Consider the following 21027-nt stretch of genomic DNA (forward strand, 5'->3'; position numbering starts at 1 on the left):
ATTAGCTATAGGGCACACACCAGAAATCAGATAAAGAAAGTGAACATGTCCTCAAGGAACCCCCATATGACTGGAAAGCTGATACTTGTTGGAAGTACAGTGAGGGAAGAAAGTATTTGATCCCCTGCTGATTTTGTATGTTTGCCCACTGACAAAGAAATGATCCGTCTATAATTTTAATGGTAGGTTTATTTGAACAGTGAGAGACAGAATAACAACAAAACAATAGAGATAAAAACGCATGTAAAAAATGTTAAAAATTGATTAGCATTTTAGTGAGGGAAATAAGTATTTGACCCCCTCTGCAAAACATGGCTTAGTACTTGGTGGCAAAACCCTTGTTGTCAATCACAGAGGTCAGATTTTTCTTGTAGTTGGCCACCAGGTTTGCACACATCTCAGGAGGGATTTTGTCCCACTCCTCTTTGCAGATCTTCTCCAAGTCATTAAGGTTTCGAGGCTGACGTTTGGCAACTCGAACCTTCAGCTCCCTCCACAGATTTTCTATGGGATTAAGGTCTGGAGACTGGCTAGGCCACTCCAGGACCTTAATGTGCTTCTACTTGAGCCACTCCTTTGTTGCCTTGGTCGTGTGTTTTGGGTCATTGTCATGCTGGAATACCCATCCACGACCCATTTTCAATGCCCTGGCTGAGGGAAGGAGGTTCTCACCCAAGATTTGACGGTACATGGCCCCGTCCATCGTCCCTTTGATGCAGTGAAGTTGTCCTGTCCCCTTAGCAGAAAAACATCCCCAAAGCAGAATGTTTCCATCTCCATGTTTGACGGTGGGGATGGTGTTCTTGGGGCTACAGGCATCATTCCGACGCCTCCAAACACGGCGAGTTGAGTTGATGCCAAAGAGCTCCATTTTGGTCTCATCTGACGGCAACACTTTCACCCAGTTGTCCTCTGAATCATTCAGATGTTCATTGGCAAACTTCAGATGGGAATGTATATGTGCTTTCTTGAGCAGGGGGATCTTGCGGGGCCTGCAGGATTTCAGCCCTTTACGGCGTAGTGTGTTACCAATTGTTTTCTTGGTGATTATGGTTCCAGCTTCCTTGAGATCATTTACAAGATCCTGATTCCTCACCGTTCTCATGATCATTGCAACTCCATGAGGTGAGATCTTGCATGGAGCCCCAGGCCGAGGGAGATTGACAGTTCTTTTGTGTTTCTTCCATTTGCAAATAATCTCGCCAACTGTTGTCACCTTCTCACCAAACTGCTTGGCGATGGTCTTGTAGCCCATTTCAGCCTTGTGTAGGTCTACAATCTTGTCTCTGACATCCTTGGAGAGCTCTTTGGTCTTGGTCATGTTGGAGAGTTTGGAATCTGATTGATTGATTGCTTCTGTGGACAGGTGTCTTTTATACAGGTAACAAACTGAGATTAGGAGTACTCCCTTTAAGAGTGTGCTCTAATCTCAGCTCGTTATCTGTATAAAAGACACCTGGGAACATGCGTTTCTTTGTATTTTTTTGTTGTTATTCTGTCTCTCACTGTTCAAATAAATCTACCATTAAAATTATAGACGGATCATTTCTTTGTCAGTGGGCAAACGTACAAAATCAGCAGGGGATCTAAATTTTTTTTTCCTCACTGTAGTGTGGAAATAGCACTTGTGGGGGTATTGCCTAGTACCCAGACTAATACCAGGTTTAGCATGAGACCCCTATGGATGGTCCAAAACCGTTATCTGGGATGTCCAAAACATTATCTGTGAGACCTCTTGTCACTCACTCACCCCCACTCCCACTCACTCACTCACTGGCTCACTCACTCACTGGTTCTTCTTCGCTAGTTTCTAGGAGCATAGTGCCTGGACATTTTATATTTCCACACCGTCGTATTCTGGGCCAGGTCCCAGCCTGATGTAGTGTTGAGTCCCAGGTTGTGTAGGTCGTACTCCAACTGGTCGGACCACCTGGCTCTCTGTCTTCCTCTTGGGCGTGGCCAGTTGGGAGATGGGTCCTTGAGGATGAGGGAAGGCTCCAGAGGCGGGTTTGATCTGGCCAGGTGGCCAAACAGTTGGGAGTCGGGAGGCTCTGATGTCTTTCACTGTATTGTGTTTGGGCTGTGATCGCGCCATGTAATTCCCAGAATTCTGTGTAGGCACTTGCCGTCAAAGGCATCCCGAGGATTGAGTTATCTGGGAGGTCCAAAAAAGTGATCTTGATTTAAATTCTACAGTAAGAAGTCAGACCAATGTGCTAATGAGAGTTACTATTACTACACTTGGCAAAGTCCACATACTCTTTAAGTTGTTTCCATAGAAATGAGATCACAGATAATCTTCTGTCACACTTTATTCTAAACAAGAAAGTTAACAATAGCACTAGCAATTTAGGCATTCATTGGATATAGAGCCTACCACACTACTGCAAAGTTTGATGTTTAGATTTATTTCTACAAAATTGTCTGTCAATCGACCTAGATTCAGATAATAGGGGACATAATGTGGTTACCTAATGGCTGTAAAATAAAATAAAATGTCATTATTTCTGTAAGTACAAATAGATGACTAGGATTGGCACCAGAGGCATGGTTTTATTAACTTTTTTTGTGAGCAGTCCTGATTCCTATAGCACCCGTTAGTCAGTGTTTGCGAGTGGAAAATGTGACCACCAGCTTTTCTGGCCCTGGCACACATACAGACAGACAGACAGACACACACACACACACACACACACACGGGCAACTGGCAAACAAAACTTGATTCCACTGTGGTAAAGAAGGAACTCCTCCCAAACCTTGCTCTGTCTCCATCCAGTGCTGCTCTAACATACTGTGGATTGGGGCTAAGGCAGGATTGTTATTGTCAGGATGAGCCCAGAGGTGATATGAAGTATTATCGTTTTTTTTTTTTTGCGCTTTGGATGCCATTTTCACAAGTACAGTGGGGCAAAAAAGTATTTAGTCAGCCACCAATTGTGCAAGTTCTCCCACTTAAAAAGATGAGAGGCCTGTAATTTTCATCATAGGTACACTTCAACTATGACAGTCAAAATGAGAAGAAAAAAATCCAGAAAATCACATTGTAGGATTTTTAATGAATTTATTTGCAAATTATGGTGGAAAATAAGTATTTGGTCAATAACAAAAGTTTATCTCAATACTTTGTTATATACCCTTTGTTGGCAATGACAGAGGTCAAACATTTTCTGTAGGTCTTCACAAGGTTTTCACACACTGTTGCTGGTATTTTGGCCCATTCCTCCATGCAGATCTCCTCTAGAGCAGTGATGTTTTGGAGCTGTTGCTGGGCAACACGGACTTTCAACTCCCTCCAAAGATTTTCTATGGAGTTGAGATCTGGAGACTGGCTAGGCCACTCCAGGACCTTGAAATGCTTCTTATGAAGCCACTCCTTCGTTGCCCGGGCAGTGTGTTTGGGATCATTGTCATGCTGAAATACCCAGCCACGTTTCATCTCAATGCCCTTGCTGATGGAAGGAGGTTTTCACTCAAAATCTCACGATACATGGCCCCATTCATTCTTTCCTTTACACGGATCAGTCGTCCTGGTCCCTTTGCAGAAAAACAGCCCCAAAGCATGATGTTTCCACCCCCATGCTTCACAATAGGTATGGTGTTCTTTGGATGCAACTCAGCATTCTTTGTCCTCCAAACACGACGAGTTGAGTTTTTACCAAAAAGTTATATTTTGGTTTCATCTGACCATATGACATTCTCCCAATCTTCTTCTGGATCATCCAAATGCTCTCTAGCAAACTTCAGACGGGCCTGGACATGTACTGGCACTGCAGGATTTGAGTCCCTGGCGGCGTAGTGTGTTACGGATTTCTTCAAACCAAGCTGCTTACCTATTGCAGATTCAGTCTTCCCAGCCTGGTGCAGGTCTACAATTTTGTTTCTGGTGTCCTTTGTCAGCTCTTTACTTTCACAGCACAACCATTGATCCAAAATATAAGTAAACTTTGAAATACCATGACAACATTGATTTTAATCACCAAAACACATAATGATATCTTCTCAATTTAGTTATTGTAATAACCAGTTAATCCAATGGCTAAAGATACATGTTCCAAAATTGCCCTTTGAATGTAATATGCTACAGAAATGTACACAGTTTTTCATTAGGCAATACACTTGCACTATCCATTAATATGGACTGAACATCAAATTTCTATCCCACGTGTGATCAAAGGTGTGATCATTGATGCAATAAATAAATGTATTGTTCAGACATAATTACAACATACAGTAATTATGTCTGACTGTGATCTAATGAAAGAAATTAAAGAAACAATGTTAAGCAGGCACTAGTTTGCATCATGTCCTCATTCTTCATGCACCTGGGGAAAAAGTTTTTGGCATGGGGAATCCAAGCCTGACATACAGTACCGGTCAACACTTTGGACACATCTACTCATTCAAGGGTTTTTCTTTGTAATTACTATTTTCTACATTGTAGAATAATAGTTAAGACATCAAAACTATGAAATTGCACATATGGAATCATGTAGTAACCAAGAAAGTGTTAAACAAGTCAAAATATATTTTATATTTTACATTGTTCAAAGTAGCCATACTTTTCCTTTATGACAGCTTTGCACACTCTTGGCATTCTCTCAAACAGCTTCATGAGGAATTATTTTCCAACAGTCTTGAAGAAGTTCCCACATATGCTGAGCACTTGTTGGCTGCTTTTCCTTCACTCTGTGGTCCAACTCATCCCAAACCATCTCCATTGGTTTGAGGTTGGGTGATTGTGGAGGCCAGGTCATCTGGTGCAGCACCATCACTCTCCTTCTTGGTCAAATAGCCCTAACACAGCCTGAAGGTGTGTTTTGGGTCATTGTCCTGTTGAAAAATAAAAAATAAAATGTTTATTCTTTCAGTGAAATACGGAAGCGTTCCGTATTTCACTGAAAGAATAAACGTTTTCTTTTCGTTTCTGGATTTAACCATATTAATGACCTAAAGCTCGTATTTCTGTGTGTCATTATATTATAATTAAGTATATGATTTGATATTTGATAGAGCAGTCTGACTGAGCGGTGGTAGGCAGCAGCAGGCTTGTAAGCATTCATTCAAACAGCACTTTTGTGCATTTGCCAGCAGCTCTTCGCTGTGCTTCAAGCATTGAGCTGTTTATGACTTCAAGCCTATCAACTCCCGAGCAGGTTAGCGGGGTGCGCTCTAACAGCGTTTCAAGCGGTGACGTCACTCGCTCTGAGACCTTGAAGTAGTTGTTCCCCTTGCTCTGCAAGGGCCGCGACTTTTGTGGAGCGATGGGTAACGATGCTTCGAGGGTGGCTGTTGTCGATGTGTTCCTGGTTCGAGCCCCGGTAGGGGCGAGGAGAGAGACGGAAGCTATACTGTTACACTGGCATTACTAAAGTGCCTATGAGAACATCCAATAGTCAAAGGTACAGTATATGAAATACAGATGGTATAGAGAGAAATAGTCCTATAATTCCTATAATAACTACAACCTAAAACTTCTTACCTGGGAATATTGAAGACTTGTGTTAAAAGGAACCACCAGCTTTCATATGTTCTCATGTTCTGAGCAAGACACTTAAACATTAGCTTTTTTACATGGCACATATTGCATTTTTACTTTCTTCTCCAACACTTTGTTTTTGCATTATTTAAACCAAATTGAACATGTTTGATTATTTGAGGCTAAATTGATTTTATTGATGTATTATATTAAGTTAAACTAAAAGTGTTCATTCAGTATAGTTGTAATTGTCATCATTACAAATAAATAAATACATTTTAATACATGATTAATCGGTATCTGCTTTTTTGGTCCTCCAATAATCGGTATCGGTGTTGAAAAATCACAATCTGTCGACCTCTAGATTCTTTGCAGCAATTCGACCATGAAAGCCTGATTCATGCAGTCTCCTCTGAACAGTGGATGTTGAGATGTGTCTGTTACTTGAACTCTGTGAATAATTTATTTGGGCTTATTTATTTGGGCTGCAATCTGAGGTGTAGTTAACTCTAATGAACTTATCCTCTGCAGTTGAGGTAACTGAGTTTTCCTTTCCTATGCCGGTCCTCAAGAGAGCCAGTTTCATCGTAGCGCTTGATGGTTTTTGCGACTGCACTTGAAGAAACTTGAAATTTGACCCTCTGACCCTCACGTCTTAAAGTAATGATGGACTGTCGTTTCTCTGTGCTTATTTGAGCTGTTCTTGCCATAATATGGACTGAGTCTTTTACCAAATAGGGCTATCTTCTGTATTCCACCCCTACCTTGTCACAACACAACTGATTGGCTCAAATACATTAAGAAGGAAATAAATTCCACAAATGAACTTTTAACAAGGCACACCTGTTAATCCAGGTGACAACCTCATGAAGCTGGTTGAGAAAATGCAAATAGTGTGCAAAGCTGTCGTCAAGGCAAAGGGTGGCTACTTTGAAGAATCTAAAATATTTTGATTTGTTGAACACTTTTTTGTTTACTACATGTGTTATTTCAGAGTTTTAATGTCTTCACTATTATTCTACAGTGTAGAAAATAGTCAAAATAAAGAAAAACCCTTGAACGAATAGTTGTGTCCAAACTTTTCATTGGTACTGTAGGTCCTGACTGATGTCATTGCATGCCTCATCCATGGCCAGAAGGACAGTGGTACAGATGATGGATCTTAATTTGAGCCAGGTTCACATATCAGGAAAATAATCCTGCAGTTGTGTTGTGCAGGAAAATTCCTGCAACAACAGGAGGATCAAGTTAAGATACGGTATATGTACACTCATGGGGAAGGTAATCATATATCTTCCACCTGTATTGTAATCATGTATTGTATTGTACTTATGTATTGTAATGGTCCTGTCCGTGGCTCAGTTCGTAAGAGCATGGCACTACCAACACAAGTTGTGGGTTTGATTCCCACTGGGATCACATCCGAAAGTATGCGGACTCACTGTTGTCACTTTGGATAAAAGCGTCTGCTACAGAAATCTCCTGGCCAATACAGGACTGTATTAATACATTACTGTAATATCATATTTTATGTTTCCACTTTACGGACCTACATTTTCGTTATGTAGTTCTCCAAATCTGTAGTAGACAAACGTATCTCTACTGTAGGTTTACTAAACTGTAAAGTGATTATCAATCAAGAGCAGTTGTATTAAGTAATAGTCAAATGTATTTTAACAAGTGAGAAGAGAATCATATTAAAAGTAATGAGAGCATTGTATTGTTAAAGGCAATTACTTTATATGAACATGTACTGCAATGTGAAACATGTATTTCTAGACACTGATTAAGTTTGGTGAGAAAGTGAAAAGTGTGATATTGTGTGTTCATCAATTAACAATGTACTTTGAGTTTTGAAACAACTGCCTTTTTGATTATATTTAAAAAAAAACTTTTGTACGAAGAGTTGTAAAAAGGTACCACATACTTGTGAAAATTGAAAAAAAATATGATATTGACTGAATGATAATTATATAGGACTGATAACTGACTCACCCAGAACTGTTAACCGTACTGTTTGATGAGTGACTTGCCCACATGACCTCTAACATAATTACCACACTGATACACTGTATACATACGTCTTGTACTGTGATATAAAATAGATCCATTACAACATTGGGAAGTAGGAACACTGGGGACACATACATTCTGTGGTGTTCATTCAGTGCAAGGCCTGAAATACGACTACTATACCCCAAACACCTAGTGATTCTAATCAAATCTACAGTACACTCTCTTCACCATTCTGATGATGTCATCTGCTATGTTTTACTTCAGTAACACTCCTGGTTTGACTGGGTTTTACACACATTGTTTTGGCAGTGCTTGTTTTCATATGTGTGCGAATAAGAGAGAGATTTATCATATTTGTTACGTCTTACAGTAGGCCTACAGATGCAGGATCTTAATTTGATCACCCCTAGGATACATTTCCTGCATGCAGGACATTTCATACTTGTTGTGTATTTGAGGTTTAAAAAGGGATATGAAGTTTGTAATTTCCACTTTGAAATTACAGACTTGACTTTCCCTTATGAAAAACATATCAACCCCTTGAAAAATGTCCATTAATTATAATCCACATACTGTAACAATTCACATTTCCTGTTGCTGCAGGATTATTTTCCTGCTGTAGCAAACTGGCTCAAATTAAGATCCTACATCTGTATACCGTTATTATTATTCTCACAATGTAAAGCTGTTGGTTAAAATATTAAGTTATTTGTTCCATTATTCGTTTTAGTAACTGTTTCATTTTTGCACTACACTCAGCATGACCTTGTGTCCCTAAAGCACGGCGTGTTTCTGTTTTGAAGTCACAACAACTACTGATATTTTGCTAGTTACAGTACTAGGTAGCTCTGCTCATGGGGGATGGCATTCACTACATTTTGATTTAAATGTATTTATTCTTTATTTTTTCAGGGTAATCTATTGAGGCCAGGGTCTCATTCTCAAGGGCACCCTGATCACAGTAATACAATGTGAAACAAAACAGCAATCAATACAACAACAAAAATACAGCACAAAATGTAAGGAAAACTGTTACATTCCACAGTTAATGGGTCTTCAATCAACACTTTAAATTACCCAAGCGGCACCAGAGCATAGAAAATGTAATGACTTTTGTACATTTTTCCAACAGTGAGGTACATTAAAACTAAAAGAGGATTTACCTAATTTGGTGGAGACCTGAGGTACCTCAAGAGTTAACCAACCCTTTGAACGGGTTTGGTAACTCATGTTTTTATACTTCAACAACGAAGTTAGTTAAGTCGGAAGCTTGTGTAGTAGAGTTTTGTAAACAAAAAGGGAACAGTGAAGTGGTCTACGTGACTTTAATGAGGACCAGCCAACCTTTTGATACAGAATGCAGTGATGAGTATTACAACTCTGTGCTAGTATAAGCGTCAGTGTGGTTGCTCCGCCGTGGCAGAGAGGACCGACAGACTTCAGCACCACTCAACACAATGGCCTCTGCCTGTGAAGCTGCCCACGACACATACTTCACACCTTATTGTTGGTTTGCCATGGGAAGAAGATAATTTGACCGCTAACAGATGGAGGTCGGGAGGTGGAAAGGTTAAAGGTCACTACAAGAAGTGTGATCCAGAATGATCCAGTTTGGAAAGATGGGCTACTGTAGTTCATACGGCATCAATGTGGCTGAAACAGATGTTATTGCGGGTGTAGCCAAATGCTTGGGTTCCCATCTCCAACAGTGCAGTAATATCTAACAATAGACAACAATGCACACAAATGCCCTTAGGACCCTGGCCATCAGTGCTATCTTCCAAGAGAGAGACAACGTTGGATTCATTTTAATGATGGAGACGAATGATTAGATTGTGAGATTGTCGCTGCTTTACAAATGGAACATTGCTATGGGAAGTGAAATCATTTATAAGTGACTGTTCCCCGCTATCCTATTACCACAAACCAGCGGAAACTATGTCTCAGACTATATAGCACTCAGTGAATTTCATTTAAGTCGTCAACTCTGCATAACCTTTGCATGATTCTACTCTTAGGTGATGCAGTTGTATAGTAGTGTAGGCATACCCAGCATATTGTAAGTAAGTACATCTCAACATGCTTGTTTTAAGACTAGCCTTCCCTTCCCCACAGTGTAGAAACAGCCTCAGAGGGTCCATTAGTCCTGACCTTGATGGCCAGCAGGTGTGTCCTTTTTCAAACAGTCAGCCCTCGGTCCCACCCTTGCCCAAAGATATTGGATTTTCGGGATAAACCCACTTGGAATGGGATGAGAGGAGCCCTGAGAATAGAAGCCCGCTGCCCTCCCTACGCACACCGAGCGTCCGGAATCCCAGGCGCTCCGCGGAGCGGTGACGGACGGAATTCTACGGATTGTTTACAGATCAGTCACACAGCTGCGAGAGAGACAGACAGACGGCCACACTTCACCACCTAGTTAGAGGGCCAGATAACGGCACCAAACACATTCACATACCCCTCTCTGCTGCCCTCTCTCTTCTCTGATGTCCACACTCACATAGTGTAACGGTTTTCCTCCTCTTCTTAGGAGGAGTATGAAGAATCGGACCAAAGCGCAGCGTGGGAAGTGTTCATGTTATTTTTATTTAAACTGAACACAAAACAAAATAACAAGAGAATGAACGAAAACAAAACAGTCCTGTCAGGTGTAGAAACACAAAACAGAAAACATCTACCCTCAACCCATAGTGGGAAAACAGGGTGCCTAAGTATGGTTCTCAATCAGAGACAACGACAGACAGCTGTCCCTGATTGAGAACCATACCTGGCCAAAAACAAAGAAATACAAAAACATAGAAAAAAGAACATAGAACGCCCACCCTAGTCACACCCTGGCCTAACCAAAATAGAGAATAAAAAGCCTCTCTATGGCCAGGGCGTGACACACACACACACACACACACACACACACACACACACACACACACTAAGGGTATGCATATACTCTCGCAAGTGTATGGTCATTCATGAAGATATATCTGCCATATATGCATCTCTACTACAAAAAAATGCATTGTCATATACCTACATAAATGTAGACCTAACAGGTTTGTGGTTAACTAATATCCATGTCTTTTGAAAGGGTTACATTATATTTAAATGTGTTTTAGTACAACTAGGATGTTTCTTTCTTAACTCGAAGTAAACATTTTTGTTTTCCAAGCACAAATTAATCCTCTTAGTGTGAGCTAAATGAAGGTTCTGCTTCCATGTAGGTTTACAGTGAATACCTTTCGGATAAAAAGGTAAAAAAAGATTCTCTCCATTGAGCATCGTCCAAAGCCTGTTCCCAGAACCTTGGCCAGCGTATGACCGTGACCTTACACCACTATGGCTCTAGCTATTTTCATGTATTTAAAGTTTCGGACGGAGCCCAGACAGGTTAGCAGTTGGAAGGGCAGTAATACCTGTGAGATCAAAGTGTGTCTGGTATGAGGCTAACGTGAGTCATTTATAGATACTCCCCCCAAGCCTCCATCGCCAAACTAACACCCACTCTCGTATAGTTGGAGGGTGGCATTGTCTTCACGCCCTCATAACCAGAATTGATGTCTAAAGTCAACGAGCTGCTCTCCCTGCACCCCCCTCATGAATATGAGGATTGAAATTGTCCGTCCAATAGAGAAGTGACATTATCCTGTGTTATTTTAGACGGTTGACCATAAAACACATTACTTTGGATTGTGGCTTGGTATCTATCCCCATTGTGGCGGGCCAGTAAATCTGAGCTAGAACCCAAACTAATAGAGACAATAAGAGACTTGATAGACACACACACACACACACACACACACACACACAAACACACACACAGAGACAGCTGAACCCATCTTTAATTTCCCCACCTGCTTCAGTGTATTGGCTCACCTCACACTGATAAAGAGGGAGGTGTTTGGCTCCCTCTACTGTTTAATGCGTCATGGTACATTAACATTGTCTGTCCTTGATGCTTCTCAAACCAAGTCCAAGGTATTTCCTGTCCCCAAATGTATTCTGATCAAAATGATTTATGTCTGTCTGTCCGCCCATCTGTCTGTCTGTCTCTGTCTATCTGTCTGTCTGAATGTTTGTCTGTCTCTCTCTGTCTGTCTGCATGTCTGTCGGTCTGTCTCTCTGTATCTCTCTCTCTCTCTCTGTCTGTCTATGTGTCTGTCTGTTTGCCTCTCTGTGTGTGTGCTGGTCCAGAGCTGTTGGAGACGCGGACGGCACGGCCCTTCTCCTTCTCCTTCAACACCAGTGACTACCGCATCCTGCACATGGACCAGGACCAGGGCCGTCTCTACCTGGGCAGCCGGGAGTACCTGGTGGCCCTGGACATGCACAACATCAACAAGGAGCCCCTCATAGTAAGAGCAAACACTATAATGACTCCTATGATAAATATTCCATAGAGATACATATTATACCTGATTAGATTTTCCTGACCAATATGGCCATCCTGTATTCCTGTTTCCAGGATCCATTCTAGTGTTTTATTTACATGTATGTGGTAAATTTAAAAAACTCTTAGTACAAAACTCTTGTAGACTTGTAATGCAGCAAGTCTCATATTCAGAACTTTTTCTTGTGCATTAATTTTGCTTGAAGACATCTTTCACAGCACAACCATTGATCCAAAATATAAGTAAACTTTGAAATACCATGACAACATTGATTTTAATCACCAAAACACGTAATGATATCTTCTCAATTTAGTTATTTTAATAACCAGTTAATCCAATGGCTAAAAATGCAAGATACATGTTCCAAAATTGCCATTTGAATGTAATATGCTACAGTACTGTAAATTCAAGAAATGTACAGTTTTTCATTAGGCAATACACTTGCACTATCCATTAATATGGACTGAACATCAAATTTCTATCCCATGTGTGATCAAAAACAATGACAGGCCTCTCTCATCTTTGTAAGTGGGAGAATTTGCACAATTGGTGGCTGACTAAATACTTTTCCCCCCCACTGTAATTCGGTTGCCATTTGTAGGCCTATGAGTGCAAATAATAGTAATACTTTATGTCTACAGGTATTTATGCCTTTGTGATGTCGTATTATAAGGCTTAGAATATGTTATGTCTCCATGTAGAGGCACCACATCTGAAATGTTGCATTTTGTACCCTTCTTCCTTCAGATTCACTGGCCGGCCACTACCCAGAGGAAAGGAGAGTGTAGAATGACTGGAAAGGGTGGGCAGGTGAGTGCCCTTTACCTCTTGACTTTTAGCTTTGATGTATGAAAAGTGCTACACAAATTCTGCTGTTGTTGTTGTATTTATGTAAAGTATGTACAGTGTATTGTAACTCTGTTCCCTCTGTACTAATCAGGGGGAGTGTGCAAACTTTGTGCGTCTGATTGAACCCTGGAATCGCACACACCTATACACCTGTGGCACAGGGGCCTATAAGCCTATCTGCACCTTCATCAACAGAGGATGGAGAGCAGAGGTACGGACACACACATGCACACAGACACACACACACAAACATTCCTACCTCCATATATTGTCCTCTCTGTGCAGGAGTACCTGTTTAGGCTGGTCCCTGGCTATGGGGACTCAGGGAAAGGGAAATGCTCATATGACCCTCGACAGGAGAACGCTGCGGCCCTTATCAGTGAGACCTCTTCTTATCTGTTCATCATTACAGTTCCCACCACAGTCCTCCCTTATGGTACCTATAGCCATTATCATAATCCATTGTGCTGTTTCCTTCCCTGTATACAGATGGGAATCTGTATGCAGGGGTCCACGTTGACTTCATGGGCACGGATCCGGCCATCTTTAGAACCCTGGGGGACAGACCTGCTGTCAGGACGGAGCAATATGACTCCCGCTGGCTGAATGGTGAGTTGGCCCCTCTGACTCACAGGTGACACACTGAGCAACCCATGACTGCTTTTCCCTGAGAAAAAGTCAGCCACACTAGCTGTCTGTGCCTAGGTACATCGCTTATATTTCTCTCTCTCGCTCTCTCTGTCACTCTCTTGCTTACCCTCCTTTCTCAAATGGACTAATCTCCCTCACTTCGTCTCCAGAGCCAGTGTTTGTTAAGATCCAGCAGATTCCTGACAGCTCCGAGAGGAATGATGATAAACTCTACTTCTTCTTCCGGGAGAAGAGTCTGGATGGTGCCGGGGGGGCCAGCCCCAGTGTCCTGGCCAGGGTGGGCCGAGTATGCCTGGTGAGAGACCCCCGTATATCCCCCCTGACCGCACAAAGACACACGCACACACACAAACACACATTTTGAAAAAACGTTATGAAACAGAAAATACACTGAGTATACCAAACATTAGGAACACCTTCCTAATATTGAGTTGCACCCCCCCTCTTTTGCCCTCAGAACAGCCTCAATTTGTCAGGGCATGGATTCTACAAGGTGTGGAAAGTGTTCCACAGGGATGCTGGCCCATGTTGACTCTAATGCTTCCCACAGTTGTGTCAAGTCGGCTGGATGACCTTTAGGTGGTGGACTCATTCTTGAAACACACGTGAAAAGCATGAAAAACCCAGCAGTGTTACAATTCTTGACACAAACCGGTGCGCCTGGCACCAACTACCGTACCCCGTTATTTTGTCTTGCCCATTCACCCTCTGAATGGCACACGTACACAATCCATGTCTCAATTGTCTCAAGGCTTAAAAATCCTTCTTTATCCATTCTCCTCCCCTTCGTCTACACTGTAAGGGATCAATAAGGGATCATAAATTTCACCTGGACAGTCTGTCATGGAAAGAGCAGGTGTTCTTAATGTTTTGTACACTCAGTGTAAGTCTTCATATTAAAGTTATGGTAATACCTTCGTTTCAAAGGATCTTCTCCCGTTTTGTGCCCACTGAACACACAACCATTGGACCCTAGAATGCCAAATGGTGGTGGTGATGATATTGAATGATCTTGCAAATGTAAATGTGTAAATGATTCCAAACTTTGTTTCACCTCCCCAGAATGATGATGGGGGTCAGAGGTCACTGGTCAACAAGTGGACGACCTTCCTGAAAGCTCGGCTGGTTTGCTCAGTGATAGGGAGCGATGGTGTGGAGACCTATTTCGACGAGCTGAGTGAGACTGCTTTTCATTGCTACTGTAATGACAGCAGGCTGCAATTCAATCAATTGCAGATAAAGGAAAACCACAATGCTGCTTTACTCTGAATGTTTACAGCCTTTCACCTTGTTTTGACACTTGTTTATAGAAAAGGCACTGTTACACCTGCAGTACCTGTCAAAAGTTTGGACACCTACTCATTCCAGAGTTTTTCTTAATTGTTATTATTGTAATAGTGAAGACATTAAAACTATGAAATAACACATATGGAATCATGTATTAACCAAAATATATTTTATATTTGAAATATATATTTTGATTTGTTTAACACTTTTTTGCTTACTACATGATTCCATGTGTTTTTTTTCATAGTTTTGATGTCTTCACTATTATTCTATAATGTAGAAAACAGTTTAAAAAAAAAGAAAAACCTTGAAGGAGGTGTGTCCAAACGTTTGACTGGTACTGTATGTCAACATGCTTCCTTTCAGAGGATGTCTTCATTCAGCCAACACAAGACCTTCGCAATCCTGTTGTGTACGCCGTCTTTTCCACTGCGGGGTAATATATCACTTGAATCATTCCAAAATGTTTCCCACGACCATACATTCTATGTCCTTTGTTAGTGCTGAACTGAAACCATAGCCTGCCCACCCAGTAGTTCTCCGCGACTTGAACCTTGGGTAGTTTATTTTGACGACTCTCTTCCACCTCTTTCCTTAGTTCTGTGTTTAAGGGCTCAGCCGTGTGTGTCTACTCTATGTCCGACATCCGCAATGTCTTCAATGGCCCTTTCTCACACAAGCACGGACACAACTACCAGTGGACCCCCTACACTGGAAAGATCCCCTACCCTCGCCCTGGAACAGTACGTACACTCAGTCCCAAATACTTCCAGGAAATACTGGAATGTAGCAACATGATAATGAGATAACAGATTAATGAATTGTAGATGATTTGACTACTTGACAGTAGCCTAATAAACAAACAAATAAATTATGGATAGTGTTTTTTGAGTACGGTATGTCCTCTATAGCGTCAAAGTTGTTAAATCTAGATCAACAAATAATCTATAGAAAGAATGTGCCAAACTGTCATTGTCTTTGTGTGGTCAAAATCAAATAATTCCCATGATGCAACATACAGCAAGATGTGGTACATGACAGTCGTATTCATTTGTGCACATCGTTGTGTAATGGAAAACGATAGGATGCAGTTCTGATAGACAAGTCCTGATATTCCTTTCAGACTGTTTTCTTCCATTTAGTGCCTACTGAACATGATCTAGTTCAACCAGAGCTCTCTGTCTTCTTCATCTACAGTGTCCAGGAGGAACGTTCACCCCAGGCCTCCGCTCCACCAAAGAGTTTTCGGATGAGGCGGTGAACTTTGTGAGGGCGCACCCCCTCATGTACCACTCTGTCTACCCCATACACAAGAGGCCTCTGGTGGTGCGAACGGGGGTGGACTACCGCTTCACCTCCATCGTGGTGGACCTGGTGGATGCTGTGGACGGGAGGTATGAGGTGCTCTTCCTGGGCACTGGTGAGTCACGCTGCAAGCCAGGTTCTTCCAGGGGCCCTATGTAATCAAGCATCTCAGAGTAGGAGTGCTGATTTAGGATCAGTTTGCATCTCAGAGTAGGAGTGCTGATTTAGGATCAGTTTGCATCTCATATTATTGCCTTTCAGATCACAATGAATAAGATTACATGGACAGGGGGTGGATCTGATTCTAGATCAGCCTTTATACTCTGAGACGCTTTGCTACATACGGCCCCAGATTGGGTCAAATCCTAAATTGAAATGTGTGTGTGTGTACAGCTGGAAGTGGATAATTCATGCCTTGATAATAGAAATCATAATTTGATTAATATCAAATCATCTTCACGTACCTCAAGTTAGGAGTTAGCTCTCAGTTAATCATTTTCTTTGAGCTCAGTATCTTCTTCTAGGTTATTTAGGCTATCTGTGGTACTATGTACACTATGAACCGCTCTCCCCTCTTTTTTGTAGATCGTGGGACAGTCCAAAAGGTGATAGTACTTCCTAAAGACACTAGCACAACGGAAGAACTCACGTTAGAGGAGGTGGAGGTGTTCAGGGTAATGACAATAATTTTACTATTTCATGTGAATCACTGTCTAGTTTGATTGAATATGTGAAGGGAGATGGGACAATCCAAAAGTTTAATTCCGCAATATATTATATTTTCCTGACACATTATGTGCTCTTTCTTTTTGCAGAATCCAGCTCCTATTAAGACTATGAAGCTATCATCAAAAAGGGTAGGCTTCATCAATTATAATTTGCTCATCAATGATTACTGCTATTGTTGTTGTTGTTGCTGTTGTTGTTATGCCTCTGATAGCCCTTCCTCTCCCATTCTGACACACAGCAACAGCTGTATGTGTCGTCAGAGATGGGGCTTACCCAGGTGTCCCTGCACAGGTGTGGCGTCTATGGGAAGGCCTGTTCAGACTGCTGCCTGGCCAGAGACCCTTACTGTGCCTGGGATGGGGAGACCTGCTCTGCCTTTAGCCCCTCCACCAAGAGGTTAGGCACCTCAGCACCAATTAAGGGGTTACATAACATGCTTGTACTGTATTAGTTTAGATGTTTAAAATAGGATATCATTCCATCAAAACTGAATACTGGGTTTTAGGCATAAGTCAATGTTGTGATAATGTATAGTCATCCACTGTTCCTATTCTTGTTCACAGGCGGAGCAGAAGACAGGATATTAAGCATGGAGACCCCTTGCGGCAGTGCAGAGGGTTCAATGCAAAAGGTATGTGATCACAGCCAAAGTACTGAACATTAGATCTCATATTTCATTTTATATAGAGTGTGTATCTGAAAGCCTGGGCTGGTGAATTTATTTTTTGTAAAAGGAGTATAATGTCACTGCATACAAAGGTCTCACAACAAAATCTCACAAATGAGTTTACCACTGTTAACGGGGTTAAAAGGCCTTTGATTCAGATAGCTACTCCACTGTATTTCTCTGATTCTCTCCCCTTCAGTTGAGAAGCGTCTCAGTGAAACAGTGCAGTTTGGGGTGGAGGGGAGTAGCACTTTCCTGGAGTGCCAACCCAGATCTCCACAAGCGACAGTCAAATGGCTCTACCAGAAACCAGACGGCAGGAGGAAAGTGGTACGACAAGGCCTAAGGGATCGTTAAATTCACATAGCTTTTGTATGATGGCTGTAGATAATGTCGTATTCTCCCTTTCTCTCACAATGATGTTCTTTATCTTCCTCTCTCCCCCTCCCAGCTGAGCCGAGACAGAGAGGTGGTGAAAACTGGTCACGGCATCCTGCTTAAGTCTTTGAGCCATGCCGACGGGGGGCTGTACAACTGCCTGGCCACCGAGAACAACTTCAAGCACACGGTGGCCCGCGTGGCCCTCCGCATCCTGGACCGGGAGATTGTGGAGGCCCTCACCTCCCCGGACGGCCCCCCGGAGGACCAGAACCCCCATCACCACCGACACCCCCACCACCACCCTCCGCCTCCACCACCCCCTCCTCACAACCTGCCCCCGCAGTTCTCCTCCCAGCCGGAGATCCGCCTCATCAACCAGTACTGTCAGTCCTACTGGCAGCAGCTCAACCTCAACCTGCCCACCAAACGCACTAGCAGGAGGCACACTGAGAGCCAGCCAGAGCCAGCCCCGGGGCCCCTAGCCAGTCCTAAACCCCATCTCCCTCCCTCTACTCCACTGGTACCTGGGCCAAGCCCTGTAGGGCCTCTGTGGCCCTGCACAATGGTAACGGGCAGACTCACTCATGTTGTTGTGATTTTGTTGTTGTTGTTGTTTATCTCACTCCCATTTAGGGTTAGTCTCCATGAGCCCAATTCTAACTTTAGATCTGTGCACATAGCTCTGTGGTTTCTTGCAAAATTGGTGTTACACACACGGAGTGTTTGGTCATATGAATCTTTAGATTAATCTACAAATGAACTACCCTATTCCGTCCAAGCTAGTAACCTGGTTAGTAACTAGTAACTAGTTAGAGCCTTGAATGCTGATTGGCTGACATCTGTGGTATATCAGACCGTATACCACAGGTATGACAAAACATTTATTTTTTCTGCTGTAATTATGTTGGTAACCAGTTTATAATAGCAATAAGGCACCTCGGGGGTTTGTCGTACATGGCCAATATACCAAGGCTAAGGGCTGAATCCAGGCCCTCTGCGATGCTTAGTGCCTAAGAACAGCCCTTAGCCGTGGTATATTGGCCATATACCACACCCCCTCATGCCTTATTGTTTAAGAATGTCACATTGTATTGTATCACTCAGTGTAAGAAATTCTAGAAACTGCAGAGGATTTTGTTAGTGTACACAATAGTTGCCTAGCCACCACCATGGTAGTTAGGTGATATAGAGACACTGTATCATATGAATCATTGTAAAATGTGTCACATGTTGTATGGCTGCCTCAACCTCACTTTTTACAATCCATTTGTTCCACTGAATCTAGTTGATGAAACATGGGCAATTTATTAATAGTATTACGTATATTATGTTTCCATTCTAAATATTGTTAAAATAGAATCCTGTCAATGTCAAGTCAGAAAGAATAAGGCTCAGTTTTGGGTTGTTCTTGAATTGCGGTGGCATCTGGCCTTGGCATTTTGGCAGAAATAGTTTTTTAATGTTTAAAAAATGGATTCTATTCTAAATCAACTAATGTGGAAGTTTAATGACGAATTATTTGTACCATTATGATTACATTGTGCCACCAGTAGGAGTAGTGTCAGCAATGACTGTCACACCAATGACTGTCACCCCAATGACACATTTAAGGTAATAGAGGATTTTCTTAAATGGAGGCCACAAATGTTCAAATCTATGGTCACAATGTCATTTCCCTTCTTTTAAATTGAGTAACACCAATGACACTTTCCATTTACACATACTAAATGATCAATGGAATCCTCAAATTTGTGACATACTAAAAGGGTGTGATTAGCTAATAACTTTCTTTAATATAGACCCCTCCCCAATAAAAATTTGCCGCTCGAGGGATTGCTAAATGTCCTTCTATAGCACCAATGACATAAAACTTAGGGTCACATAATATTTGTAAAAAAATAAAAACAATAATTGGTTCTATTGTTCTTTGCTAGGGATGGGCAACGGCGGCTCACTTTTGTAGGCCCGTGGATCCCCCCCAACTTCATGTTGAGAGTTAGAATAGTAGAATACACAAGGTGCAATTTTGAAATTTGGTTGTGCATCAGCAGTTTTTCTCTTATTATGTCAGTCACTGACAGTCACTCAATTAGCTCATGTTTAGGTTGGCAGGTAGCCTAGTGGTTAAGAGTGTTAGGCCAGTAACCAAAAGGTCACTGGTTTGAATCCCTGAGCCAACCAGGTGAAAAAAATCTGCCGATGTGACCTTGAGCAGATCTATGTCAGGTTGGACTTTTCATGAATCCACTGCTCTTTCTCTCACCCACGCCATGAATATTTATTTTGAGACTGTACATATTCCTGTAAGTTCTGCACTTTGGTGGTGGGGGTGTAAGGGATAGGATGGGGTAGGGGGTATTATTATGATCTATTGTTGATTGACAGGACCAATATTCACAGAAAGAGGCTTTCATGAAAAATAGGAAGACCTTTTTGGAAATTAAAAATATAAATATTTGAATGAATAAATGATTATGGATAGGAAGCCGTAATACTGTAGTACAGCAACGTGCTGAGCAAGGCACTTAACCCTAGTTGCTCTGGATAAGAGCATCTGCTTAAATGTTTCACCAAAACATATTTTTTTTGATAGCTGGCTAAACTAACTCACCTATCTAAATCGGTAGTAATTATGATCGAATTACTGACTTTGATTTTGTTAGTCACACTCACTCAGATATCATAGGAAATTAGCTGTAAAACTCAAATTATTATCTCCTCCCCATGGCAAAATTAGTAGAATTTTGTGGGCCCCTCATGATGAGTTCAGATTTTTGGTGGCCCCCACCCCTATCCAAGATGTCCATCCCTGATCTAAAAATATATGATATACTTTTGTTTACATTCTAGCATTCAAAGTAATAGATAGATAACCCTAAAACATGTTACTACAGCTCTACTCATCACTACTGGGACAATCCAGTTTGCTTTCCCTAAGTACTTTAAACAATGCCTAAACATAAAGTCTTGCAGTATAAAGTACTTGCATTATAATTTGTCATTTATAAACAGTTCAATATAAACAAAAGCATGTATGATGTGTAACTATTTGTCTTTTTCAATCGTTTTTCATGGTGGCAAAAGCCACTGCAATTCAAGAATGACCCGTTTACATGTTTTTTTGTCTGCCATTTCTTAAGATTCTGATATAATCTATTTTAAAACATGACATTTCACAGAAAATGTGGAATATCAGACACTCCTGCTTAATTTGACCAAACATTTGTTAGCAGGAAGAAACTGACCAAATTAGTCTCTATTTCTTTTTATTGGTTGGACTC

At 41.6% G+C, this 21027-nt stretch overlaps 1 protein-coding gene across 1 annotated transcript in view; it reads left to right on the forward strand.

Moving 5' to 3' along the window:
- Positions 1 to 19723, forward strand: part of LOC115102226 (semaphorin-3F-like) — a 44633-nt gene extending 24910 nt beyond the window's left edge. The window contains exons 3-18 of the mRNA XM_029621923.2: positions 11681 to 11841; positions 12625 to 12687; positions 12818 to 12937; positions 13012 to 13105; positions 13216 to 13335; positions 13527 to 13672; positions 14440 to 14554; positions 15031 to 15100; positions 15263 to 15407; positions 15862 to 16084; positions 16555 to 16643; positions 16785 to 16826; positions 16937 to 17094; positions 17262 to 17329; positions 17565 to 17695; positions 17817 to 19723. Of these exons, the coding sequence (XP_029477783.2) occupies positions 11681 to 11841; positions 12625 to 12687; positions 12818 to 12937; positions 13012 to 13105; positions 13216 to 13335; positions 13527 to 13672; positions 14440 to 14554; positions 15031 to 15100; positions 15263 to 15407; positions 15862 to 16084; positions 16555 to 16643; positions 16785 to 16826; positions 16937 to 17094; positions 17262 to 17329; positions 17565 to 17695; positions 17817 to 18494 (2423 nt within the window). The 3' untranslated portion in view covers positions 18495 to 19723. The remainder of the gene's footprint in view (positions 1 to 11680; positions 11842 to 12624; positions 12688 to 12817; positions 12938 to 13011; positions 13106 to 13215; positions 13336 to 13526; positions 13673 to 14439; positions 14555 to 15030; positions 15101 to 15262; positions 15408 to 15861; positions 16085 to 16554; positions 16644 to 16784; positions 16827 to 16936; positions 17095 to 17261; positions 17330 to 17564; positions 17696 to 17816) is intronic.
- Positions 19724 to 21027: the final 1304 nt, after the last annotated feature.

Source organism: Oncorhynchus nerka, linkage group LG20 (genome assembly GCF_034236695.1).
Source record: "Oncorhynchus nerka isolate Pitt River linkage group LG20, Oner_Uvic_2.0, whole genome shotgun sequence".
Lineage (NCBI taxonomy): Eukaryota > Metazoa > Chordata > Actinopteri > Salmoniformes > Salmonidae > Oncorhynchus > Oncorhynchus nerka.